The 27,943-nt window shown below is 47.5% G+C and overlaps 1 protein-coding gene across 3 annotated transcripts; it reads right to left on the reverse strand.

Annotated features, from left to right (window-relative positions):
* Nucleotides 1–585: 585 nt before the first annotated feature.
* Nucleotides 586–27,905, reverse strand: ZBTB49 (zinc finger and BTB domain containing 49). 3 transcript variants are annotated; one of them, XM_005893197.2, is made up of 8 exons: nt 27,767–27,905; nt 22,749–22,919; nt 18,336–19,438; nt 14,904–14,950; nt 7,949–8,022; nt 6,133–6,215; nt 5,885–6,046; nt 587–2,419 (listed from the first exon to the last, which is right to left on the reverse strand). In XM_005893197.2, the coding sequence occupies exons 2-8, from the start codon at nt 22,898–22,900 to the stop codon at nt 1,743–1,745; spliced, it is 2,298 nt and encodes a 765-aa protein (XP_005893259.2). In that variant the 5' UTR covers nt 22,901–22,919; nt 27,767–27,905; the 3' UTR covers nt 587–1,742. The 3 variants fall into 3 exon arrangements, with proteins under 3 accessions (XP_070228788.1, XP_070228789.1, XP_005893259.2); XM_070372687.1 differs by lacking the exon at nt 14,904–14,950 and having other exon boundaries at nt 586–2,419; nt 18,256–19,438; XM_070372688.1 differs by lacking the exons at nt 14,904–14,950; nt 22,749–22,919 and having other exon boundaries at nt 586–2,419; nt 18,256–19,438; nt 27,767–27,903.
* Between the last annotated feature and the right edge of the window lie 38 nt (nt 27,906–27,943).

A 27,943-nucleotide genomic window follows, 5' to 3' on the forward strand; every position in this document is an offset into this window, starting at 1 on the left:
TCTTGCCTGGAGAATCCCATGGACAGAGGAGCCTGGCAGGCTACAGTCCATGCAGTTGCAAGAATCGGACATGACTTAGTGACTAAACCACCACAGAAAAGTGAACCCACAGAAGTTTCTGGGAGATTGAGGAGCTTGCCCATGACCTGACTGGGATGTGGCAGCCAGGACCCAGGCTCTGATCTGCGGGTTCCTGAAGCCACTGTCCAGGATGACGGAAGAACTGAACCAGGTATTCATCCTCAGGGTGAGCCCTCCTGGACGCTTTTTATTTATTTTTGGCTGCACCGGGTCTTTGTCGCTACACACGGGCGTTCTCTAGTTGCGGTGAGTGGGAGCTACTCTCTGGTTGCGGCGTGCGGGCCTCTCATTGCAGTGGCTTCTCTTGTTGCAGAGCGCAGGCTCTAGGTGCACGGGCTTCAGTAGTTGTGGCCTGAGGGCTCAGTTCCACGTGGGATCCTCCCAGACCAGGGATTAAGTCCATGTCCCCTGTGCTGGCAGGTGGATTCTTAACCACAGGACCACCAGGGGAGTCCCTTTAAAAAAAAAAAAAAAAAACTTTTTCTTTTAAGCTTTCAATTTATTTATTTGGTTCTGACAGGTCTTCGTTACACATGCAGAATCGGGGTGTGTGGCTTTTCTCTGGTGGCGGCAGGCAAGCTCTCTAGTTGTGGGGCACAGGCTCTGTAGTTTGGCTCAGCTGCCCTGAGGCATGTGAGATCTTAGTTTACAGACCAGGTATCCAACCTGTGTCCCCTGCTTTGGAAGGTGAATTCTTAACCACTGGACCACCAGGGAAATCCTGATGTTTATTTTTATTCCACTATCGGAGAAGGCAATGGCACCCCACTCCAGTACTCTTGCCTGGAAAATCCCATGGGCGGAGGAGCCTGGTAGGCTGCAGTCATGGGGTCTCTAAGAGTCAGACACGACTGAGTGACTTCACTTTCACTTTCATGCATTGGAGGAGGAAATGGCAACCCACTCCAGTGTTCTTGCCTGAAGAATCCCAGGGACGGGGGAGCCTGGTGGGCTGCTGTCTATGAGGTCTCACAGAGTCGGACACGACTGATGTGACTTAGCAGCAGCAGCATGGTCTTTAGGTTAGGGCTTCCCTGGTGGCTCAGTCAGTAAAGAATCCACCTGCAAAGCAGGAGATCTGGGTTCCATCCCTGGGTCGGGAAGATCCCCTGGTGAAGGCAATGGCAACCCACTCCAATACTCTTGCCTGGTGGCCTACAGTCCATGGGGTCCACAAGGGTCAGATAGGACTTGGCAGCTAAACCACCACCGCCACATGGTCTTTAGGTTAATAAGAATGTTGGAGGAAACACAATAGTATGCAGAAAGGCAACTTCCATTTATTCAAATTAAATTATTGTATGAGTTCCCTATACAAATAAAACCTTTTTTGTAAATAAAATACAAAATGCTACAAATTTCAACCATGTAAAAATGCAAAAATAGTATCTGGATTATTATAGATGTGTATTTTCCCTTTACCATGACCAAAATGTGCAGGCGTTCCCCGCAGTCCATACCGCCCGGTCCATGAGCCTTATTCAGTCCCACGTGCCCCTCCGCGAGGGGCTGGGAGGCTTTCTTCCGCACGCTGAGCTCAAGGTGCTGGGGCACTCAGCCCCTCCAGGTCAGGATCGGGCTCTGTCTGGAGCTGGTGAGAAGGCGTCCTGCCCCGAAGCCCGGCCCCGGCGCCCGACGCTGAGTGAGACCCGACAGGGGCGTCATTGGTCTAGCTCGCTTTCGTTCTGCAGCGTCTTCATCGCCAGCCCCCAGAGGGTCATGCTAGAAAAGAACTGGCCCTCCGAGTTCCTGTAGGCGGGGGCAGCAGCGCGGCTGCCCAGGGGGTCGGTGCAGGGGGGGTGGTCCAGGGCCGCCAGGGAGGATCGCAGGGTGGCCACGCCGTCGGCCTGCAGCGGCTCAGCGCCGGCTGGGGCGTCCACGTCCGGGTAGCCATAGGCCTGGTGCTGCGCCGGCGGCACATGCGGGGGCTTGGCCAGCTTCACCGGCTCCAGGCTGAGCTTCTCTGACTCACTCGGCCCGTGCTGGGGCTGAGCCACCGGCTGGAACTTACAGGGGCTGTCAAACCCCGCCACCGAGTCCTCATCCACCGGGTGCGCAGGGATTTTGACGGTCACGGCGGGCATCAGAGGCACGGACACGTCCTGGGAGAAGGAGTCGGAGCTCTGGGACCGCTCCAGGTCCGGGGCTTCGATGGCCCGCGCGAGCGCCTCCAGGGCGCCCGGCCCCTCGTCACTCGCCCGGCAGTGCGTCTTCTTGTGCCTCCGCAGCACGGCCGAGCGTGTGAAGCACTTGTTGCACACGTCGCATGTGTACGGCTTCTCCCCGGTGTGCGTGCGCACGTGCCTGCGGAGGTCGCCCGACCCTCCGAAACACTTCCCTGCAGGGACAGACAGGGCGCTCTTCAGAGGAGGACGTTCGGGAGGATGTGCCCGCCGCCCCCAAGTGCCAAACGACCCCGCTTTCCTGTGAACTCGGCTGCGCCCTGCTGTCACCCACTCATGCCGGTTCCAGACCCTTCCACGCCCCTCCGCTGCAGCCCCCCAACCTGCAGCCTCGGTCCCCACGTGCCGTGTCACCTGAGGGCTCCGGAGCCCCATCCCCCTGTCCAGGAGCATCCCCTGGGGGCCTGGGCGCCTGCCCGATAGCCCACGCTGGGAAACCACATCAGCGCTATTCTGCTATCCCCAAATCGAACACAGCCAATCGCTACTTGAGAAGCATCTTTTCGAAAGTTACTTATACACTCAATTTTTAACGTAATTTTACGCTCCTTCTCCAGGTACTATTTCCTTTCTCTAGGTATAAGCTAGAGGCAGGTGATCTAAGGCCTACCATGAGGTCAGAACACCAGAAGAGAAAAACCAATACATAACGTTATAGAAGCCATTTACAAAGGACTGAAACAAACTATGCTTTGTTTGAAAAGACGCTTGCCCCTTGGAAGAAAAGTTATGACCAACCTAGACAGCTTATTAAAAAGCAAAGACATTACTTTGCCAACAAAGGTCCGTCTAATCAAAGCTATGGTTTTTCCAGTAGTCATGTATGGATATGAGAATTGGACTATCAAGAAAGCTGACGCCGAAGAACTGATGCTTTTGAACTGTGATGTTGGAGAAGACTCTTGAGAGTTCCTTGGACTGCAAGGAGATCCAACCAGTCTGTCCTAAAGGTGATCAGTCCTGAGTGTTCACTGGAAGGACTGATGCTGAAACTCCAATACTTTGGCCACCTGATGCAAAGAACTGATTCATTGGAAAAGACCCTGATGCTGGGAAAGATTGAAGGTAGGAGGAGAAGGGGATGACAGAGAATGAGATGGTTGGATGGCATCACCAACTCAATGGACATGAGTCTGAGTGAACTCCGGGAGTTGGTGATGGACAGGGAGGCCTGGCGTGCTGTGGTCCATGGGGCTGCAGAGCCGGACACGACTGAGCAACTGAACTGAACTGAAACAAACTACAGGATTTACATGGACACACCTTTCAGAACTTCTCACGTAATCCTATGTCCCTGTATTTGAATTCTCAGCTATCCAGCCCCGGTCAAGCAATGGTGGGCTGTTTGGACTGCTTCCAACTGTTTGCTACTATACCTGAGGGTCAGCTCACATCATCCTTCCCCTTGTTTCCTTAAGATAAATTCTCAGTAGTGGACATTATGTGGCAAAAGGCGTCAAAGGATATAAATTTCATTTCAGCCACAGGAGAGTTCCCTAGAGAGGGGAAATGGGAGGAGGAGTCTTTCCTTTGTACAAGTCAAGACAGGGGCTTGATGCGGGTCTCTAGGAGGTCACAGTGGAGCAGCACCTGCCTCCGGCATGGGGAAAATGGAGACAGCTCGCTTACTGTATGGGCGGCAGACAGAGAGAGAGCAGACGGTCACCTCTTCACCCGCGTGGGCCTGCAGACCCCGGAGCACAGAACGTGAGTATTTCCACAGATCAGACGAGGGTCATGCTTGCAAGGAAGCCAGCCTCAGAACCTAAGAGGACTGCCCAGAGGGGCAATGGGACCCGACAGAGAAAGCCTCCTCAGGATGAACGGCTACAAAACCGAGGGCTAAAGGAGAAAGTCCAGCCAGAAGAAAATGCACCTTTCCATCCTGCAAAGTGCAGCTAAGTGCTGGGGAAAGAGAACAGCGTGTAAGGGGGAGGCTGTCTTACAAAGAAGGTGAAATGCTGGAGGGAGAGGGAGGGGGAGGAGGAGGGAGGGAGGAAGAGGCAGAGAGGGCCCGGCTTTCAAGTCAGCAAAGCTCAGACTGTGAAGCCACCATGAAGTGGAAACTGTCTTTTGAATCCAAGAAAACGAAAACATACACCCACACATACACTTGCATGTGAATGTTCCTAGCAGACGTGCTAAGTGAAACGAAGTCAGTTACAGAAGGCCACACATCACAGGATGCGATTTCTATGAACTGTCTGCAACAGGCAAACCTAGGGACGGAGAGCAGGCCAAGGGTTGCCGAGGGAGCGGGTGTGGAGTAACTGCCCGTGGGCACGGGGTTTCTTTTCTGGGGTGATGGAAATGTTCTAAGACCGTGGCGAGGGCAGCGCAGCACTAATGCACCCCAACTGCTGACATGTTCACTCCAAATGGGTAGGTCCCATAGACAGGACTCAACTCAGGAAAGCTGTTACTACAGATCCGAACCGGTCACACAGAATCACTCTCGCTCCCTTCCTCTCCCTGCTTTCCCCGAAAGCTGACCTCATCTGGGTCAGAAGCCTCAGGCAGTGAGCAGCGGGGAGGGGTGGAGATGAAGGACAGGGGGAGACAGAGGCCCGTTGCGCTACCTCTCCTACAGGGTCATAGCGGGCAAAAGCAGGTCCTGGCTGGAAGGAAGAGAACAGTGAATCTGAGGTCAAGTTCACAGTCATAATAATAATAACCGACATCCTACACTAGGGATTTGAGACTGCAACTGTGATTGAAAGTGATGCAATTTTATCCTCTAAGAGGGAGCAGACAAGTCACGGAGCTGCCGATACTGGTGTCCAGGGGATCTGACCCAGCTTAAGCGGGAGACATGAAGGAAGCTGCCTCCGGCCACGTCCCACATATCCTGATATCCTGCCCTATTTTAGGGACCAACCACAACGAGAACAGAGCCGCTCCGAGGATGCCCCAGTTCCAGGCTCCCCACGGCCTGACTCTGAGCATTTTTCCTCTTTGTTCTAACCAGGTAATCATAAAAATGGTTACTCACTCATTCAGTCCACATTGCCAGTGGCACACATGTACACGTGTGCGCACGCGCGCGCACACACACACACACACACACACGCCCTCCCCTAGTTCTTTAGAAGCTCCAACACTCTGTGATCACGGGTACTTAACTCGAAGCCCCAGTTCCCTGGCCTGTGAAGTGATGTGCCTGGAAACTGAGCCTCCCGATGACGTCACTGATGCACTAAATGCCGCAGAGGTGACCTTTGCTTTGTGACACGTGACACGATCTCAAGAAGCACCCCTCCCGAGCCCACTGTGTGCCCCCAATGCCCCGCAGGCCACTGTGCCCTGGCCCTGCAGCTGCACCGCACGCTGTCCCCCACTTTTCCCACTGCCAATGCCCCGTGGCCCCTGGGACTCTGTTATCAGTCACCTTTGTATCTAGGGCAGTTGCCGAGACTTTGGGTAAATGCCACATGGACACAGATGAATCAAAGACCAAGGTGATCAAGAAATAGCAATCACTTCCATGCTACCCACGAGGAGAGGGGTGACTTATCTGAGCCCCCGCTAATGACCGAGGACGGTGTGTGGGCACAGAGCCCGGCATCCTTCCCACGGGGAGGAGCAGGTGAGCACGGGGTCTGAGGTGGGCGGAAACTTACCACAGGCAGAGCAGCTGTAAGGCCGCTCGCCCGTGTGCCGGATTCTGTGCTTTACCAACTTCCTCTGCATGTTAAAAGACTTCCCGCACTCATCGCAGGTGAAGACTTTGTCAGCCGTGTGCGTCTTTTTGTGCTCCTTCAAATTACTGAAGTTACTGAACCCTAGAGGAGACCACACACTGGAGTTAGGCTGAGGGACGGAGAACATTTTAGTCGGAAATCTTCTGAAGGGAGACGCTCGGCCGTACCTCGACCACAGATGTCACACAAGTGTGGCTTTTCTCCTGAGTGGATGATAATGTGACGCTGGACATCTCCCGAGGCTGCAAACCTGCAAATGCAATTTGGAAAGTCAATTAAGAGCCTGCCTGCGTCACTGCAGACCTTTCTAACTCCAAGTCGCCCAGGGAGGAGATGAGCTGCTCCCTCGGAATGTGACCAGGAGTGGCCTGATTTCGTTTGAGATGCTCATTAGAAAAGAACATCTTTTTTTCCTCTTCTTTTTAAAGGAAGAGTAGAGAATGATCCTAATGTTTCATTTCTAAAACAGTTTTTCCCTACCTACTTGCGTTAACCTTTCTTCCTCAGAGGTGATCGCTAGGTGGGCTGGGGGGGTGGAGGGGCAATCCCAGCCCAACCCAAGCCCCGGTGTGGAGCTCAGTCCCTCTCTGTCCTGCCTCACTTGATCGCAGGATCACAGGTTGCATCTGGGAAGATGTATCTGGGAAGACTATAAATGCACGCTTTACTTCTAAATGGGAGTTCAGAAGGCTCACACTGAAAACACCCTGAGAAACAAGACTTTCAAGGACCCGCCCCCATCGAAACAGCAGAGGGCCTGTGCTACAAGGCACCCAAGACAGGCAGGACCCGGGACCTGGGCGCTAAACCTGGCCTTTAGTGTCTGGGCAGCTGCAGAGACACTATCAGGCCAGGAAGCCTTTACTTCTCTGTTTTCTACCATCTGCAGAGACAACTGCTTTTTCTGGAACTGAATCAAGGGTGCTGCCCTATCCCAGTAGAAGACTGTGACTATAACTGCCCCATATCATCCCACCCCCACCCCCGACTCCTGAATACAAACCTATCAGGGGCAGAAAATGTCCGTGTTCCCATCACAGCACTTTGCATATGCTGCTAAGTCACTTCAGTCGTGTCCGACTCTGTGCGACCCCATAGACAGCAGCCCATGAGGCTGCCCCGTCCCTGGGATTCTCCAGGCAAGAACACTGGAGTGGGTGCCATTTCCTTCTCCAATGCATGAAAGGGAAAAGTGAAAGTGAAGTCGCTCAGTCGTGTCCGACTCTTAGCGACCCCATGGATTGCGGCCCACCAGGCTCCTTCATCCATGGGATTTTCCAGGCAAGAGTGCTGGAGTGGGGTGCCATTGCCTTCTCCAACTTAGCATATAGTAGGTGCCTAATAAATGCTAAATGGCTGAATGGTTAAATGGATGAAGAAAACACTAGTGACTGGTAGAGGCCTGGCTGTTGCCTCCTAGAACAACCAACCACCAGATGACAGAGGGAGTGGAATCCCGACAAACGCCCCCCAAGGGGCAGGGGGTACAGGCTGCAGGCCGGTATGCCCACAGGAGGGGGCACTTCCACTTCCAGGGGCAGACTGTGGTCTCCCAAGTGCTTGGCCTCCCTGGCCTGAGGCTCGCCCGTCCTTCCTATGGCTGCACTCTCAGCCTTCTCACGGGTCTGCGAGCAGGGCTGGCGTGTCCCCAGCCCCCCTCTCCTGATTCCAGGAATTGAGGCTGCCGAGTCTCATTTCCCTACCAGATGGTCACCTCCGTGGGACCAGTCATCTTTTAATAGACATTTCTGGAATGTATGGACATTTTAGCATAATTCTGTTTCCCGTAAAATCCCATTTCCTATGGCTGCGTCCTAGATTCCTTTTGATTAACATGTCCATCTCTTTCCACTGTTCTCATGTGTGTCACATGAAAGGCCAGCAGGTTCGGCTCTGCTGTGTTCCTGGGTGACAGCGGCCCCCTCGAGGCTCGGAGATGCCGAGACGGTTCCTCTCGGGCGGCTGACCGAGCCCTGCACTGACCTCTTCCCGCAGATCTCGCAGATGTATGGCTTCTCCCCAGAATGCCGACGTAAGTGAGTCTGCAAGTTACCCGCCTGCGGAAAAGGAAAAGAAAAAATATGCCAATAATGGAAAAAAAACTTTTTTAAGGGCACATACATTCCAAAGGGATACTGACAGATTTAGCCAGGTTCCAGTCCAACTTCCCAGTGAAGATCCCAGATGCACGACTCAGAAGCAGCCACGTGCAAGGAGATGGAGGCCCAGCCTGGTTCTGATTTGGGAGCGGCCCCTGCCTGGCAGTGAACTGAACAGGGGGTGACTGATTTCAGCTCGGCTCCATGCCAGCCCCTGGCCCATCCCTCAGCAGGGGTACAGGCCACCATGTCCCTGTAAAATGGGCCCGACATTCTGTGGGGGCTGCTTTTAGGGTTGCTAAGCTTGTATTTTGAACAGCTGTTGATGTATTATATTTCTTGTTGTTTTTTTTTAACCTCGACCACCTACATGCAAACATCATTTGAAAAAAGGTAGTACTTGTACTTGGTCATTTCAGTATTCATTGTTTTTTCTTGAAAAACATGCTTTTGTTCATAAGGAAGGTAAGACATTTCCAAAAAGTATTTCCTCTGGTGGTACAGTTGCTCTTACTGACAGGTTGGTCATTTTTACTTCTGTGCAAAAAAAGCGAATCAGGAGATGCAGGGTGGTCCTTCAGCTGCAGGCCTTCTGTTTCTAATCTCTGAAACAGCAGGGCTTTACGAAGAGCAAGTGATTTAAATGGAGATCACAAAATAGATTTCCATGTGCTAATCAACAGGAAATCAACACTAAATTGCCTGAAGTACAGTGAAATTAAACCTGCAAAGGCCTGACATTACAAAAGCTACTGGCAAAAGTTTCAAATTGGGGCTGGAAAACACAATCTTCCATCGCTGTACTGTACGTTAACAGTCTCAATCTGTCACTTCCCGACTGAAGTTTTTATAGTGTTCTGCTATGAAAAACACTGAGGAGGACGAAGATATCCAGGGTAATAATGTGCAGGCCTTACGTACAAAATAAGCCAAAAATAGAATGAGCAATAATCTCCAACTCATAAATTTGGCTTCTAATTTTTTTTTTTTTGGACAGGTAAGAAGTGGATTTATTTAGAGAGAAACACACAGACATTGTGGGCCACCTCAGAAGGCACGAGTGGCTGGCTTAAACTGTATTTTAGATGAAATTCAAAGACAGTTCATGGTTATAGGACTGAAAGTATAAAGAAAACTGTGGATTTTATGTTATGTGACAGAAGATTCTTTAGGTCTATCAGATTCTGAAACCACTGAGTTAGATACTATATTTCAAAATATGATAAATATGGCTTAAGGGAAAAAAGCTGGTTTATTTTAGGTAACCAAAGAGAAAGTATTTGGCAAAACAATGGGAAATAACTAGCTTTTAACTGAATGACTATTAATAACAATAAAACAGCAAATGTCAACAGCAACAGACATTCGGTCTACTCACACATAACAAATTACCCTTAGAAACTGGTATATTGTCTCTGTTTTCTAGGTGTACAATTGAGATTCAGATAAATAAATCAGTTGCTCTGGTTACACAGTAGGCCAGAAATTAACGTTGGTTGATCTGAGCTTAAACTCTTGTCTTCCATGAGGGCCTGCAAGCTTCTGTGAATAAGCTAGCTTGGGCTGAATTCTCAGTATGCCAGTGACTGTGCTATCCAGGAAACGGCTCACTGGATTTAAGATAACACACATTTTAAATCAGTCACTTCCAACTTTCAGAAAAGTTGGTCATTTAAATAACAATTTGTATGGCACCATCTGCTCAATAGTTTAATTAGATCCTCGGTTTCAAGTTCTTATATAAACCATGTATTATGGTTGAAATACATTCGGATTCAATTCTTAGCAATGGTGCATCTTTCCTTTTTAAATACAGCTTAACAATTACTTGTTTTCAAAGTAAATAAAACTGAATAGTCTTCTACTTAACATTACAGTGGTGGTGGTTGAGTAGCTAAGTTGTGTCTGACTCTTGGGACCCTGTGGACTGTTGCCTACCAGGCTCATCTGTCCATGGAATTCTCCAGACAAGAATACTGGAGTGGGTTGCCATTTCCTTCTCCAGGGGATCGTCCCAACCCAGGAATCGAACCCAGGTCTCCCGGATTACAAGCAGATTCTTTACCGACTGAGTTACAAGGGAAGCTTAAATATTACAGTAAACAATAGTAAAACAAACTTTAAGATGTTTTCTTAGCTATTTAATACTGAAAATGTATAATGAAAATAATTATCGTTCCCCCTGATAAAGAAGCATATATTAGTCTGATAAATGGCATAAAAGTAGATTAAATAATGGAAAGATTCAGGCAAAAAAAATTCAATCATGCATTCAGATAATGTATACCAAATTACATAGCAAATTGGGGCCCTGATTATTTGCCCTTTAGTCAAAAGTCTTTATTTTTAGTAAATTTTGCTATGCTCTGCGTGCTTGCATGCTAAGTCACTTCAGTCATGTCCGACTCTTTGTGATCCTATGAACTGTAGCCTGCCAGGCTCCTCTCTCCATGGGATTCTCCAGGCAAGAATACTGGAGTGGGTTGCCATGCCCTCCTTCAGGGGATCTTCCTGACTCAGGAATTGAACACTAGGCTCTTGCATTGCAGGTGGATTCTCTACCACTGAGCCACCAGGTTACTAATTATATGCTAAGTACACAGACAACATCTTAGAAATTATCTATATACTGCTGGATCCATGAAAACTCCAGCAAGTGGTAAATACCAGTAGGTCTCCTTTGTTAAGAGTTTACTATGAGTGGAACACCTGGCTCACCAGTTACAAACTGACTTTCAGAGAGTCCTCACAATGTCCTCATAAAGTGTAATTCACCAGCTCCAGGAGGTAAACAGAGGCCCTGGGAGGGGAGCAGCCATGGCCCCTACAGCTGGGACGGAACACTCCCCAATTCGACTTTGTCTGTGGACTCAGCTGTTGGGCTGAAAAATATTAGCAAAAAAGGAATTCTACCCTTTCTAAGTGGACACCACTTTAGTTTAGGATGGAGTTGTCAGAACTCAAAAACTCTGCTGCAGAAAAGAAGTTAACACCTGGTTTGTTGAATAATTTAAAAAACAAACTCCTTCCAATAGGCACCTGAACCTCAGCATTTAATCATGATCAAATCAAACACATGTTCTTAGGCAGAGTACTCTTCTAGTGGTGGGTGACTGTTTCTGTACAGAATAGGGAACTGTGAAACTTTAGAGACAAAAGAGAACTCAGATCTTAAAAGTCATCTTGAGAAGTTTTAAGACTATAAAACAGGAAAAAAAAAAATCTGGAGATTAACATAAGGCTATCACCTAAGGAACAATGATTACTCCATTGATAAAAGGACATTCAACATCAAAAGTGTGGGAAATACCACCTCAGAGTTGAAGAATAATTTAGGTTCACTGAAGTATTATTTCTGGCACATTCACCACAGATGGGATGCAGCTTTGCGACCTCTGGCATGGGGCCGCATCAGCACCCTGGAACATGTGTAAGCAGCCTCCGAGGGATGCAGTGCCCTGTCAATCACACCCTGGACAAAGGAGACGCGGGGAGGGTACTGAACCTCTCAGAACCCGTCCTTCTGCAGCAGCTGTTCAGGGTCTCTATTCTGCTTCACTGGAGAGGCGAGGCAACTCCACTCCTCTCCCCCAAGACAGCTGAACACACCGGGTTTCCCTTTGCCTGTTTTTCTTGTGACAGGTATTCCCTACCTGCCATGGTCTTAGATTTCTCCTCTGTTTGCACTGAACAGCCGGGTTCTCCTGCACACAGGAGACACGTGGCTCCAAATGGGGCCTCGTGCATACTGTCAGCTCCTGCATGACTCTCACTTGCTGTCACCCAGGCAAGGGCCGAGTCCGAAATTGCATTAATACACGCAGAGCCGGCTGTCACAATCTAGGCTTATCACAGCTTTCCCAAAGCTGAGGTAAACTGTTTGCTGACTCATTATTAAGGTGGTGGCTATTTTAATTTTTTTTAAAGACTAACCAACCCTATTAAATACTACAATGAATAAAAAGTTAATTCTTATTGGTAGGTCTGCTTTCTGATTTCTGAATCTTCCAGAACGGAGGGTATTTCCAGTCCACTGTAACCACATGTATTCCAGTTCATTTCAGAAATGAAGGACAGGTTACTAAAGTGTAAACACCGCCATTGCTCCCTCCGCCTGGAACACCAGAGCCTCAGGCCCATCAAGGCCTCCCATCTTCAGGGCCCCGCCCCAGGGACACATCCCATGACCTCACCCACCCAAACATCACAACTTTCAGGTAGGAACGACCACTCCCCTCTTCACCCAAACTGTTCCCTGTAAAACAGCCATGGAAGTTCCACCGTTTCATTGTGCTTTACCACTTTATGCACCTGTTTCTTCCTCTAAACACAAAGCTCCTTGAAGCCTTATTCATCTTTGTGCCCCAGCGCAGGCAGAGCTCCTCAGACATTGTAGGTTTTTAATAAATATTTGTTGAAAGAGTCCTTATTCACAAAAACTTCATCATTAGGAGGTAAAACAGCGATATACATCTAAAAACCATAAATATATGGTTATGTTCATTAAAAAAAAACCTTAATGTTTATAAAAGTCTGATAAAAACACAGACACCGATATAGAAGAGGATTTCTGTAGCGTCTATCAGACACGGCTGCCCTTGGTGGGACTCGAGAGGAACGTGTAGGACAGGTCTGAAGCAGAGGACAGGGTGCTATCAAAACCACTGTACTCAAACGTGCCAACACTGAAGCCCCAGCCCCAACCAGCAGCGTCAGAATCTCTGAGGGTGAGCCCCGGCATTAACTCCAAGAGAGAAGGCTGAAGGCAGACTCAATGCCTCAATGTCTGGTTTCACTTTATTTGGCTAACAGTGAAAACCCATGGGATTCCAAGCAAGAAAAGGATAGAACCTAAACTGTTACCACAGTGTAAACGTATAAAGGACTTTCACGTCCATTTTTTTTTCATTTAATCTTCCTAATATTCCCATGCGGTGGTATCATCTCTATTCTAAGAATTAGAAAAATGAGACCCAGAGAAGTTGTGATTGCTAACTGTTAATGGCCATTAAGCCACTTTTTACGGCTTCCCATTACAGCAAAGCTGCAAAGATCAAAGTGGTGGGGGGTGGAGTGGGGGGGGAGTGTGCCTTCGGAAGACTGGTCTGTAAGAGCAGAGAGGACAGAGAAATGAGAGGCAATGGCCACAGGAGAGGGACTACTGATGTGTCCTGAGGACTCACCACAGGCCAGGCGTGATGCTGAACATCTTTAGTTGCTCAGTTGTGTCTGACTCTTTGCGACCTCAGTCGTGTCTGACTCTGTGATCCCATGGACTGTAGCCCACCAGGCTTCTCTGTCCATGGGATTTCCCAGGAAATACTGGAGTGGGTTGCCCTGTCCTTCTCCAGGGGATCTTTTCAACCCAGGGATCAGACACTCCTCTGCCTGCATTTGCAGGCAGATTCTATACCACAGAGCCACCTGGGAAGCTGACTGTCTTATAAACTCATTTACTCCTCACACACCACAGGGGTCAGTGGTCCCCCACCCCTGCTTCACAGATAAGGAAGCCAAAGTGCCAAACATGGAGCTTGTCCAAGGTCAAAGTAGAAACCAGAGGCTGGATCCAAATCCACACTGTCTGGCTCTAGAGGCCAAGTTCTGACCTCCAGGGGAGGCTGGCTGGAAGCAGCACCGGCCTCAGCTAGAGTGCATGGCAGGTAGACCAGCAATCCCTCCACTCAGCTCAGCAGAAGCTTGGTGGGGTGCACAGCCCCTGACTGGACTGATAAGGCCATGGAACACACTGGGGCATGGTGAGTTGTGGCTCACAGCCAGCAGGAAGAATGAAAAGCAGCCAGACAGCAGGTCTGGGTATGTGGGAGACTGAAGAAGGGGACGTGTCAGCGCTGGGGCCACTCCTGCGGTTCCCGTGCTCCACGGGGTGAGGGGGTCCAGCTCCTCCACCAAGGCCCAGCCCCAGGGTCCTTCCCCAGTCAAGGAGCATCTGTACATGCTCTTACTCCATGATTACCATGCGAGTGTAGAAACGGTTGTGAACTGTTTCCTCTGGGCACTGGGCCTTGCGAGCAGCTTCTGGGAACAGCAACCTTCTGTCACAGAAGGATAAGCAGGTTCCCACAGCCATTCTACTGCGTTCAAAATTTCCTCTGAAACCTTCGCTCTCTCTGTCTGGCGCCCAGGTCAGTACAGAGCCTACAGGAGGACACAACACATACTGGCCAAGTGAGAGGACGTGTGCAAAGGCAGGGAATGCCAAGTGTGTGGTCTCTTCTCCAACACCCTAACACCTACAACCCCAATAAGAGTAAGAAGGCATCTGTCTTGGGTCCAGCCTGGCATAAACTGCAGCCCCCACGTGTGTGTTCAGTTGTTCAGACTCTTTGCGACCCCACGGAGTGTATCTCGCCAGGCTCCTCTGTCCACGAGATTCTCCAGGCAAGAATACTGGGTTGCCATTTCCTTCTCCAGGGGAATCTTACCCACCCAAGGATCAAACCCTTGTCTCCCATACTGCAGGCGGATTCTTTACCACTGAGCCTCCTAGGAATCCCGCAGCCCTCAAGTGGTGCTCAATATGGTTTATATCATGCACAGGAAGAGAAGAAATACATTCGAATTAGACCCATCGTTAATGAGGGAAAAGGTATTGTGAGAGTTCACAGTTATGTTTATAAAGAATGGTACCCCCCACAATGAGCTAGAAATTTTTTTTCTTGAAAATTATTTTCTCCTGATTTAGTCTGAAGTCTTTTAAGTTACAGATATCATCAGAGTCTTCTCTCACAAGTTCCAAAATTATGTCTCATCTGTAATAAAAATAAACACTGGTTTTCAGGTTTTTGATTATTAACAATAAATAAAAGTATTCCCACCTGAGAGAAGTGTTTCCCACAAATGTTACATTCAAAAGGTTTCTCACCTAAAACAAAAGAAAACAACAGCGGGTAAAATCATTAGTAATACCTGCACGACAGTTTTCCACTTACAATGTTTAAACTGCCTTCTGTGTCCCACCATTCAAAACAGCATAACATACTTCATCATCAGGGTATGAACATGGGGAGCCTCTGTCCTCACCATCTCTCTCACCCTCAGATACAGGCAGAGATGATAAAAGTGAGATCTATATCTGCGTGTGTGTGTGTGCTCAGTCACGTCTGACTCTGTGACCCCATGGACTGTAGCCCGCCAGGCTCCTCTGTCCATGGGATTTTCCAGCAAGAATACTGAAGGGGTTGCCATTTCCTCCTCCAGGGGATCTTCCTGATCAAACCCGAGTCTCCTGCATTGGTAGGCGGATTCTTTACCACTGAGCCACCTGGGAAGTCCCAATCTATATTTACTTCTCTCTTAAAAAAAAAAAAAAAAAGGTTCTTCAAATTTAAACCCGTATTGAAATCAAACATATTTATCTGCACTCAAAAGTATACTGGGGCTTTGGACACAGATTTCCCCTTCAGTCGAAAATCAAATGTGAGTTTTCTTGCTGAACAGCACAAACCCATCTTTCAGCCTGGCTCCTGCACTGACCACAGGTGAGTCCTAACAGAACCAGGGGGACTCATCCAAACAGAGCAGGACCTCCTGAGCGTGTGCTGGGAAAAAGCCCCTCCCCACTGCCTTTTAGCCTTGGTTGAAACGTGCCAACAGGGGAAAAGAAGATTCCACCATGGGACGTGTTCCCTTGCTGACTGCTTGGCCCCTCTGATTTCAGCAACTTTGAATGATCACATTTTGGGACAGAACAGATGTAGAGAATGGAACTCTACTACAAAGAAACCACAACGGTTCTGAAGACAGTCTCCAGAAAATGGTCTGTTTAAAGACATACTTCAGGTACTGCCTTTAACCTATAGAACCCTAATAAACAAACAGACCCCATGAAGGCCAAGAACCTTTCACTTTCCCCATTCCCCTCAAATCAAGTGCTTTCATTAAGATCCCTTCTAAAAAATAATGTTTCCCCTCCTATTGTGTTGCTGGAGTTGGCTAGCTTTCTGGACTTCTGCTAAAGGACTTTTGATCTTATCCTCAAACTGTTTAATGGCTTCCCCAAGGACGAGTGGGGAGCTCCTGACCACAAGTACCGGTGACCCTTGAAGCGCAAGGTTTTAACTGTGCAAGTCCATACACACATGGGTTTTTTACAATAGTAAGTATTACAGTAGTACATCATGGAGGTTGGCTGAATCTGCAGATGTGCAGGGACGAGTACATGGAGGACCAACTATAAGTTATACCAGGACCTGACTGCTCAGATGGTCAGCATCCCTAAGCCTCGCGTTGTTCAAGGCTAACTGTAATTATAATCACATGGATACGGCATTTTGAACTACATTTATGTCTGAAGATAAGGGAGATAACAGATAATGTTACATTAAAGCCCCCAATATGAGATATGAGAGTCTGAAAAAAGAGGTTACTAGTTCCTAAGAGTCTCAGGTGACCAGGGTTAATAATCCTTCACCAGTGGTTCTCACACTTTTTGCTCTCAGGACCCCTTCACACTCTTAACAGTTGAGGACCCTAAAGAGCTTTTCCTTACGTGGGCCATATCTGACGGTACAGTCTGTATTAGAAATCAAAACGGAATGATTTTTTAAAGGAACGGCTAGACATTTTTCATTGGCCAGCAGGTGAAGCCCTCATCCCACATCCTGCAGCCTTGAGCCGACTCCACCGTACACTTGCTCTGAAGGAGGAAACGGCACCCTGCTCCAGTCTTCTTGCCTGGACAATTCCAGGGGCAGAGGAGCCTGGAGAGAGACAGTCCGTGGGGCCACAAGGAGTCGGACACGACTGAGGGACTGAGCACTGTACACTTGTTGGGGGAGCAGGAGGGAAGGAGGAGCATCCTACATGAGGATACAAATAGTTCTGGCCGCATTGACCCCTGAAAGGCTTCCCCAAACCATGCTTTGAGAACTGCTGCCCTTCTCGATCTGTTTATGTCCCAGGAAGCAACTGTGCCACAGAACTGTCTGACGGCTATTATCCAAAGACGTTCTTGCAGAATAAAAATAATTCTTGTTTCCTTTAAAGCTAAAACAAGTAAGTTTCTCAAATAAAAATTATACTGATCTTTAGGCTCCAGAAAATTACAGAATGATCTAAATTAAGCTTTTTCAGGGCAAAATTTAGTCAATGGACTGTCTTTGTATGGAATAATTTTGAGCAACTAGTAAAAATAACGATAGTATTTTATATTCAAATACAACAAAATTTATAGAAGGCTTTCATAAATATTAATTCAGTCTCAACAATGCAATAAGGAAGTGAACACCTAAGCAAATGGGGAATCAGGAGTGATAACAGGACATTACACCAATAGTCACAATCACACAAGCACCTTGAAAGCAGTTACTTTAGAAGCCTCCAGAACATACTCCTTCTCATACCTCGAAGATAACTGCCAATAATGTGTGTACTAGGGTCATTAGGCTTAAGTGCAAGAAAGAAAGTAATATACACGTATTATATTACATACTGTATAAATATTATTTAGCACTTTTTCAAAAGCTTTGGAAAAAATAAATATTTTGGAATGGGGAAGAGGTATAAGCTAAGGTAACAGAACTCTGAAAATTCAGTGTTCAAATGGAAGAATTTTTCACTTGAAAACACCAAATGGTTAAAGCTGATCCTCTTTCAAAAGTTTACCTCCTGCCTCCCAAATCACAATTTTTAAAATCTGACATTCAAAGAGGGAGGGGACATGTACACCTATGGCTAAGTCATGTTGATGTATGGCAGAAATGAAACCAATATTGTAAAGCAATTCTCCTTCAATTAAAAATAAATAAATTTTTAAAAACACATTAAAAACAAACAAAAAAATCGGACATTCAAATTACTTTTCAAAGCTTTCAGAATTACTCAAACTAAACTACTTTGGTCTGAATTAACCAACATCATGCTTAAAAAAAAAAAAATCTAATTCTAAAGAAAGAACTAAATATTGCTTATCTGTTTTAGAATTAATTTGAAAATCTGAGTGAATCAAAAGAATCTGCCATACTTTGAGATGGAAATCTTCTCAAAGAAAACCACAATTAAAAGATGAAAAGTGCACCATGTTTTTAAAATGGCTCTATGAAAGCTTTTACTAACTTAAGATTATTCTTTAAAGACATCACCAAAAACACGAGGCAGAAGATAGCGAACACTCTTTGATTTTGGGGGTAAATATCAATGACATCATCAAGCAATAGCAAAACTTCTTACAAAAACGGAAGCAGGCAGTGGTGTCTGATCGTCTGGTATTATTTCCTTTCCTTCTGCCTGCAGGGACCAAATCAGTGTACCTGTATGAGACCGTCTGTGTAGCTCCAAATTGCTGGGGTGTTTAAAAGGTTTCCCGCACAATTCGCATGCGTACTGTCTCTGGGACTGCGGCAACTGGGTCTGGTCTTCCAGGGCCGCGGGGTCTTCGGGCCTCTCTGTCTCACTCACGTCATTAAAGTTCTCAGAACTGCTGAGTTCCTCGCTTTCCTTTTCTTCGGCGCTGGGGCTGTTCACTTTCTCCACACCGTGTTCCCGGGCAGCTTCTAGCCTCGTGGTTAAACTGTCATCGGGTTTTGGTTCAGAGGTTTGCTCTGCAGATTTTTGTGACTTTAGGAAGTTGAGCTTCTTAAGGTGAATGGCCTTCTTGAGCCTCATCTGCCGGGTAGGCTGTTGGCCGGCGTGGTCGGACGCGGGGTCTGGGGCATTTTCACCCAAAGGCTGGGCCAGGAAGTTGGAAGGCAGGTGCTGGGAGGACTCCAGGACACATTCGGTGTGGCCGACCGCATAGGGCCGGCGATCCTCGGCGTGAAGGTCTGCGGAGGCGCTGAAGGTGAAAGGCTGCTCGGTCACTCGCTCATGACTGGGACAGCTGGCATGTTTATAGTACTGCTTACTGTACAAGTTTCTGAGCTTATAGTAACAATTGGGCTGTTTGAAAGGCAGTTCTGTGCAGCTGCCATCGAACAGGTCGGGGGCTTGTTTGGAGGTTTCGGCTGTGGGCGGATGAAGGCCGACTGAGGGTGGGGCGTGTGAGAGTGACCCGTCCACGGCCCTACCCTGCTGGGCGCCCGCGGAGCACTCCGGCAGCAAGTGAGGTGGGTAGTTTTCACTGAGGACACAGTTCGTGTCAGGAGTCAGGGTGCTCTGCAGGGAGAAGGTGCCGTGACAGGGCAGGCCTGGAGGCTGGTCAATGGTGGCTGACTTCAAAAAGGTGTGACACAGACTGAGGACGTTCTGAACCTGCAAACACTGGGCCGTGTCCAGCATGACTTGTATGTTGTCCTGGTTAAGATCCAGATGCGACGTGTACATGAAGTCCAGGATCTGCCCGATGCCACTCACATTCTTAATATCCAAATGAAAAACATCATTCTTCTGGCCTGAAGAGTTCTGAAAGAGGCTCCTGATAAAAGAAAGGATATCTGCTTACAAGGTTAACAAACCATACATTCTGATAGCTTTTTCTTTTAAGTAATATGCATGCTAATGTTCAAAATGACTATCCTTTGATAAATGCTAAGATTAAAAATTAAGTATGCTTTTGAGAATTCCACGGACAGAGGAGCCTGGTGGGCTACAGTCCATGGGGTCGCAGAGTCAGACATAACTGAGTGACTGACACTTTCACACTTCTATCTGCAATAGCTCGGACCTGGAAGCAGGGCTTCCCAGGTGGTGCTAGTAAAGAACCTGCCTATAATGCAGGAGACGCAGGTTTGATCCCTGGGTTGGGAAGATCCCCTGGAGGAGGAAATGGCAACCCACTCCAGTATTCTTGCCTAGAGAATCCCATGGACAGAGGAGACTGGCAGGCTACAGTCCATAGGGTCGCATGGAGTCAGACACAACTAAAGCAACTTAGCACAGCACAGGACATGGAAGCAACCTAGATGTCCACTGGCAGATGAATGGATAAAGAAGTGTGGTACACATACACGGTAGACTATTACTCAGCTATGAAAAGAAATGCATTTGAGTCCATTCTAATGAGGTGGGTGAACCTAGAGCCTATTATACAGAGTGAAGTCAGTCAAAAAGAGAAAGACAAATATCATGTATTAATCCATTATATGGAATCTAGAAAGATAGTATCAACGATGCTATGTGCAGGGCAGCAAAGGAGACGCAGACACAAAGAAGAGACTTTGGGACACAGTGGGAGAAGGAGAGGGCGGGACGATTTGGGAGAACAGCATTGAAACATATACACCCCCATATGTAAAAACAGATAGCCAGTGGGAGTTTGATGTGTGACGTAGGGAACCCAAAGTTGGTGCTCCGTGACAATCTAGAGGGATGAGGTGGGGAGGGAGGAGGGAGGTGGGGTTCAGGAGGGAGGGGACACATGTATGCCTATGGACGATTTATGCTGATGTATGGCAGAGGCCATCACATTACTGTGAAGTAACTATCCTCCAATTAAAATGAATAAATAGAAAAAAGCTAACAGTTGCTATGCGACGTGAATAAGTGCCAGATCTGCTACGCAACACAGCGCCTGTAGTTAACAGCACTGTGCCGCACACTTAAACACGTGTTAGGCGTTCTTACCACAGTGAAAAATGTCAAGTCTGTCAATTCCAAGTCAAGATCTAGGTGTGTTTGTGATATTATTGATTCTCAATGTTTTTCAGTATTTTTCTAATCACTCAAAATAAAACATGTCCTTTTTAAAAGCAAAAAAAAAAAAATTAAATATGCTTCAATCCTTTAAGAAGTTTTTGCAAGCTATTCAATAAAGCAATTTGGATTAATTGAATTCATAAGCTGAATATCCAAACTTCCAAGGAAATCTCAACATAAGATTTAAAAATATACTCATTGTTCTTTTTTTTTCCAAAATGTAATTATACCTATGCATTATTCATTGCATACAAATTACAGAAAACTAAAGAACACACTTTTCAATATTTCATGTTTAGTCTGAAAATTAACTACCTCAAACCATAAAACACATACAAAAATACTTCTGTATCTTAAGTGTCTTAAAAACATCTGAAAATGAAAATAGCTATAATAAACCAACTCTAGATACAGTTCAGATACAGACTCTTTTAAAAAAGGTTTTTAATTTGTTAATCATGGCCGAATACACAAAATGTCAAACAGCTGGCTATGTGGTTCATATGATAAATTCAGTGGCACTGTGTGCATTCGCATTGTTGTGTAACCACCACCACTACCCAGTTCCAGAACCTTTTCATCATCCCAAACAGCAACTCTATCCATTGAACAGTAACCCCCATTATCCCCAGCCCCTCAGCCCCTGGCAACCACCCTTCCACTTTCCGTCTCGGTCAATCTGACTGATCTTGGTATCTGATGCTTCTCAGCAACCCAATGGTCCATAAACCAGCAGTGAGAGAGCCCTGTAAGTTAATGCAGGGAAAAGGCACCATAAGGCCCAGGCCCTTTGTTCTGGGCCTAAGTCAGGTTCACAGGTGAATGAATTTGTCTCCTGTAAAAATACTGAGTCAGGTAAGTTGTCCTGTAAGTTTGTTAAAGACATTTTATCAAATAAACTAGCCAATGTATCATAACATATAGACCTAACTGTCCTGGAAAGACAGAAGAAACAGGCAAAGCCCAAGCAGGGGACCATTTTGCACATGGGCAGAATGCTGCCTCAGGGAGTCAATCCACTAGAATATGACTTGCAGCACATATGACAGCTGAGACTTAATTTGATGATTCAGGATTATCAAGGAAAGAGTAAATACTGTTCCATGTATCATTTACTAGAGTAGTAAAACAGTATATATTTAAGGGGGAAAAGTTCTGAAAAAGTGCTTGTGTGTGTGTGTGTTAGTCGCTCAGTCGTGTCCGACTCTTGCAACCCCACAGACTGTAGCCTGCCAGGCTTCTCTGTCCATGGGATTCTCCAGACAAGAATACTGGAGTGGGTTGCCATTCCCTTCTCCAGAGGATCTTCTCGACCCAGAGATCGAACCCTGGTCTCCTGCATCGCAGGCAGATTCTTTACCTTTAGAGCTACAAGGCAGTCCTGAAAAAGTGCTTCAGGACAGATTATTCCAGTTAACCAGAAAATGTGTGTAGAATACTTAAATGAAATACTATTGCTTGATCTTATTGTTTATAAGTAAATCTTTCATTGAGGCAAAAACAATTATAGGGATAAGTAAATTGAGTTCAAATCTGTTTTCTTAGAATGGTAAAATGTGAAAAAAAAAAGAAAATGTTTTAATTAAAAAAAAAAAGGCAAATTGGATGTTTTCCCCTCTCAGATTTCTTATTACAGAAATGTTCTTATCAGAAACTCTATTCCTCAATCTTTTTACCTGGAAAGGACAAGAAATGTATACAGAAGCCTGATATTAATTACAACTCAAAAATCAAAGACAAAGTGCCAAGTTACTTTCATGGCCCTAATTATATTTTAGTTAAAAAGACTCTTCTGCTCATGTGTGCTCAGTCGCTTCAGTTGTGTCCGACTCTTTGTGACCCCATAGACTGCAGCCCACCAGGCTCCTCTGTCCATGGGAGTCTCCAGGCAAGAATACTTGAGTGGGTTGCCATTTCCTCCTCCAGGGGATCTTCTGCTCAGGTTACTCTAAATACAAAAATGAAAAAGCCCACAATGTGCTACAAAAGATAAGGAGAATGAAATTGAGGAGAAAATAAAATTTAGACAAAAGAATTCCATTCCAGAAAAGCTTTCTCTCTGTACAATTAGAACAGTCTAAAACACGTACCTAAAGTACTGGCTGAAAGCTGCTAGAACGTTCTTATGAGCTTTAAAGCAGACTCCTTTCACCACCAACATACAGTCGCAGAGCAGGCCTTGAATCCGCTGCTCGTGCAGCTGCTGGAGAAGGTGGCAGCTGTGGGCGGCAACTGGGTCCATGCTCCACCATCCAGGAGACCTAGGACAAAGGACGCTGATAAGCAGTGATCCTTGATGCTATGACCGGACACGAAAGGGCACCCAAACTGACTGACTGATCTGTGCTTCACTGTCATGACTTCCTGTGCAACACGAACGCAGAAAGGCGAGCATTATGTCAGATGGCACAGCGCGGTCCACAGTGCCGAATCCTCAAGGGTGCTGAATGTCCAAATGACTGAGTGACCGGTTACCTACCCTTGCCCCAATGGTTGCCTGAAAAGAAAAGCCATCTTGGTTTATTATTATTATTAGCTATCATTTACTGACTAATATAGACTGGGCACTGTGCTAGGAACATTCCAGCCATTAACTCAAATAATGCTAGAAGAACCCTTTGATCACCATTTTACAAGCAAGGAAATTAAGAAACGAGGAGTTAAAGTAACGTGGCCATGATAAGAAAACTGTTATATTCCAAAGCCAGGACTTAAATCCTGGTTCCTAAACCCTGAAGTCCATGCTCCCATGCCCATGAGAAAAGGGACAGGAGAAACACAACACAGAACTTTCCTCCAAAGACTTAAATGCTAAGATACAGCATTTAATATCCTGAATCTACATCAGACATTCTCTGGCTATACAGAAGTGACACGGAAAGTTATGAAACATCCCACAATTTGACTATAAAAACTGTAACTATTTTTATGTTACTTAGCATAGTTCTCTAACTGCTTCATGATATCCATCCTGTACCTTCCCAAATAAGATTATAAAAAGCTCCAGAAAGAGAATTTGCATCTTACATTTCTTATGTGTCTTACAAATAACCGCCACAAATCATAATGTATCACATACCTCATAAGGATAATCATGGTATTTACCCAATGTTTCCTTTACGTCAGGCACTATTCTATCTAAGCCCTCTACACATATTAACTCATTCAGTTCTCAGAATAGCTGTAAGAGAGATACCACATACCATTAGCCTCACTTTACAGACAGATGAGGACAATGAAGCACATGGCAGATTAAAGATGGCCACAACATCCGTGACTCAAGGGGAGGTGGGATCTAGGTCTCCTCTCCTTGACTTGGGGCAGCCTCTATTTCAATCAACAGAACAGGTGAAAGGAAGGGTGTACAGCTGTGCTCTTTTCTGGGCCGAGGCCTTTGAGCCGACAGCTCCCACCTTCCATCTTCCGGACGATGGCTCCAGAAGGCCTGCGTTGCCAACAGGCCTGTAAGACGCCCAGCTGGAGCCAGTATATGGGGCAGGAGAAGGGCTCTGCTGAACCCAGACTTCCAGTCATCCCTTCCAAGGGACCAGACATGAGAGCAAAGTCACGCTGAAGGCTCCAGACCGGCCCCACTGTCAGCTGAACCCCATTCCCCACCCACACCACTGCAGGGCTGAAGAACCACCGGCAGAACCCTGCCTGAATTTCTGACTCACAAAACTGTGAGATAAAACAAAACAGTTTTTAAGTTACCAAGTTTTAGGGTAGTTTGTCACAAAGCAAATAGATAACCTGACCAGAGTTAGAGAGGACCGACGTGGTAATAATAATAGGTTATCAATAAGGGCAGAGTTGGGATTTAAACCCGGGGAAAGCCCAAAGCCCACATGCTTAACTACTACTCCAAGTTACATGCAATAGCTCAAAGGCCTTCCTTGGAATCCAGTCAGCACCCTCTTCAGTCTATTACCAACGCCTGACTGTCCAGGTGACCCCACATATAAGCACCGAAGTAAAGCACAACACACATGAGGACGAACGTGTGCAACACAGGCTTTGTGCTATGATACAAGGAGCACGGTGTGCTGTCTTTGCGGCTCACTTTTTGACAAGTAACAAAAATCTACTGTCTTATCGATTAGCATATCTTTGGTATCCAGAAGAGTGCCTTGGACATAGTAGGTGCTCAATACATGGTTTTAAGATGGATGGAGACTCTGGTTCTCGGTGTTTTAATCTGTAAAAATAGAGGGTCCCCTATTGGGTTAGATAATCTCTAAGGTATCTTCCTGTTCTAAATCTACATTGAGAATGTGACGGTGGACTGAATGGCATCCAAAGGAAGGGAAATATGGGAAAGGAGAAAAAGGGAAACATAAGAAAAAGCTTAGATACATGCGAACGAAGAGGTGCTTCTACTGGGAATAAGAACCAGAACAGAATTTTATCCTGTAGCGACAGTTCCTAGAGCAAAGGCCCTTCGGTTCCATGAGGTGATTGATCAATTGGCCAAACACCACAGGAAAGAATTTGGGAAGTCTGTTCAGTGGGGCCACTGAAAGATTACTTCTCCAAGTGTCTGAGGTTCACACACACACTTGCCTTAGAGTGCCTCTCTTCCTCTCTGGCCATCATGCTTCTCAAGCGGCTTGGTCCCCAGCCCCCTAATCCAACCCTAATGACAAAAGCACTGGCCACGTGCACACAAGCCCAGACTCCGGTCTTAGCTCTACAATGACTCTATGATGCTATGGAGACCAATTGAGTTAAGCTGTTATGTGCCTAATACATGGCAAGATATTGTGGTGAGGATGGAAAGCTGATAAACTCAGGATGGAATGCTCCCTGCCCTCCACAGGCTGTGTCTCAGTTTGAGTCACTCAAACTTCACAGAGTGTGCACTATACACCAGGCACTGAGATGAGATGGTAAACAACTCAGATATAGTCATCCTATGCTTTCATGAAAAGTCAGTTCAGTGAAAGAAACACAAGTAGGGCTGTACTGGAGATATTAAATGGGGAAGGTACAAATTCATTTGGGGGACAAGGCTCAGAAGAAAACCTTCTGGAGGAAAGACATCTATGCTGAAACCTGAAGTTAAGTTAAGTCTGCCAGAGAAAGAGCAAAGAGAATTCACCCTGAGTTTTCAGGGAGAGCAAACAAACAAAAACGTGCAGAAGAGCACAAACAAGGAAGAGACTCACACATGTGCTCTGCACACAAACCCACCTCGAGTATCCAGCTTTTAAACCTGGGCAACCTGTCACTTCTGTTGGAGAATATTTCCCTCTCTGTCCATCCAACAAATTCTTTTGTGGGCTGAATTGTGTTTCCCTCCAAATCCATATGTTGAAGACTATATTTGGAGATTGGGCCTTAGGAGGTAATTAAGTTAAAATGGTAGTTAAGGTAGATCCTAATCCAATCTGATTGCTGTTCTTATAGAAAAAGAGGAAAGCTGGACATATACACCACGGATGCTGTGCACAGAGGCAAGATCACCAGAAGGCATGGCCAGAAGGTGTGCAGCTGGGAGCCAAGAAGAGCAGCCTTGGGAGCAAACAAACCTGCTGACACCTTATCTTGGACTTCTAGCTCCCAGGACTGTGAGGAAAATATATGTCTGTTGTTCAGGCCCTCCAGGTTATGGCATTTTGCTACTGGAGCCCTTGCATACACCCTCTATTCCATTCCTGACACTGCTCACCTCCAGAGGGAAACCCTCCTTATAACCCCCACACCGGCACCCTAGTCCTAATTTAGCTTCTCACAGTTCTCTGTTCACACTGGGTTCAACCTTCATTTGCTCACCGAGGCCCCACGGTGACCACCACTGCTATTTAAGGGACCTGTCTTAAGGGTTGAAGTGAAAGTTGCTCATTTGAGTCCGACTCTTTGCGACCCCATGAACTATACAGTCCATGGAATTCTCTCCAGGCCAGAATACTGGAGTGGGCAGCCTATCCCTTCGCCAGCGCATCTTCCCGACCCAGGGATCGAACCCAGGTCTCCCGCATTGCAGGCGGATTCTTTACCAGCTAAGCCACCAGGAAGCCCAAGAATACTGGAATGGGTAGCCTCTCTCTTCTCCAGAGGATCTTCCCGACCCAGGAATCCAACGGGGTTCTCCTGCACCGCAGGTGGATTGTTTACCAACTGAACTTTGGAGCTGAAGTCGGGGCTCCCACATTTCAGGCAAACTCCTTAGCATTGCGGGATGACTCTTTACCATCTCAGCCACCAGGGAAGCCCCAAAGTGAAAATGAAAGTTGCTCAGTCGTCTGACTCTTCGCGACCCCATGTCCATGGAATTTCCCAGGCCAGAATACTGGAGTGGACAGCCTTGCCCTTCTCCAGGGGATCTTCCCAACCCAGGGATCGAACCCAGGTCTACCTCATTGCAGGCGGCTTCTTCACCAGCTGAGTCACCAGGGAAGCCCGAGAATACTGGAGTTGGGTAGCCTATCCCTTCAGCGGATCTTCCCGATCCCAGGAATTGAACCGGGGTCTCCTGCATTGCAGGCGGATTCTCGACCAATTGAGCTACCAGGGAAGCCCCTTAAGGGTTGAGAAGAGCAGATAAGCACTCTACCGAGTGCTTTGCAGGAAATCCTACAATAATCTTATCGAGTTAAGCACAGCAGTGTAACACGCGTTTACAGACGCGGATCCGAGGCATGGAGAGGTCGCACGGCCACGAGACTGGGCTGGGCTATAGGAGCTCTAGGGTCTTCAGCGCTAACTCTCTCAACTTTACACGGCGATGGAGGGAGCCGGAGAGAGGAGTGGGGACCCGCGGCTTCCCGCGGGCAGTGCCCCGGGCGGCCGGGAGGGGAAAGCGGGTGCGGCGTCCAGGCCGAAGGTGCTGCACACGCCGTGAAGGACGCGCTCAGGAGCCCGGCCTGGTCGTCGCGTCTCCTAGCCGAAGCACCTCACGGCCGCCGGCAGACACGCCCGACCCAGCAGCAGCTCTACGGCCCCTCTAGGCGCCAGAGGGATGCGCCGGGCGGCTGCCGGTCCCTGCCCTGCCCTACCCGGCCCGGCCCTTCGGGCGCCCAGCCCGGGGTTCCGGGCCGTTTCCATCGCCCTCAGACCCGCACGCTCTCGTGAGGCCGGCCTACCAGTCCGGCAACCCCCACCTTACCCTCAGAGACCGCTCCCTGCCCCGTCGCCTCTTCTTCACCTGCAGCCGCCACCGCCGCCCTTAGCGCTCCTGACCCGGCTCAGCCGGCAGCGGAACCATCGCGACAACACCGCCCCTCCCACAGCATTGGGTCGGCGGCACCCGCCCTCTGGCTTCCGGTTGCGTCACTTCCGCCAG

The sequence above is a fragment of the Bos mutus genome, chromosome 6 (assembly GCF_027580195.1).
Source record: "Bos mutus isolate GX-2022 chromosome 6, NWIPB_WYAK_1.1, whole genome shotgun sequence".
NCBI lineage: Eukaryota > Metazoa > Chordata > Mammalia > Artiodactyla > Bovidae > Bos > Bos mutus.

What these genes read in the sequence shown, in the direction of transcription:
- ZBTB49 (XM_070372687.1), bottom strand. Translation starts at nt 22,900, where the DNA reads ATGGACCCAGTTGCCGCCCACAGCTGCCACCTTCTCCAGCAGCTGCAC. An exon ending in CACTGCCTGCTTCCGTTTTT is followed by an intron (nt 8,023 to 18,255) that starts GTAAGAAGTTTT and finishes CCTTTTCCGCAG; the next exon opens with GCGGGTAACTTGCAGACTCA. An exon ending in TGCGAGATCTGCGGGAAGAG is followed by an intron (nt 6,216 to 7,948) that starts GTCAGTGCAGGG and finishes TTGCATTTGCAG; the next exon opens with GTTTGCAGCCTCGGGAGATG.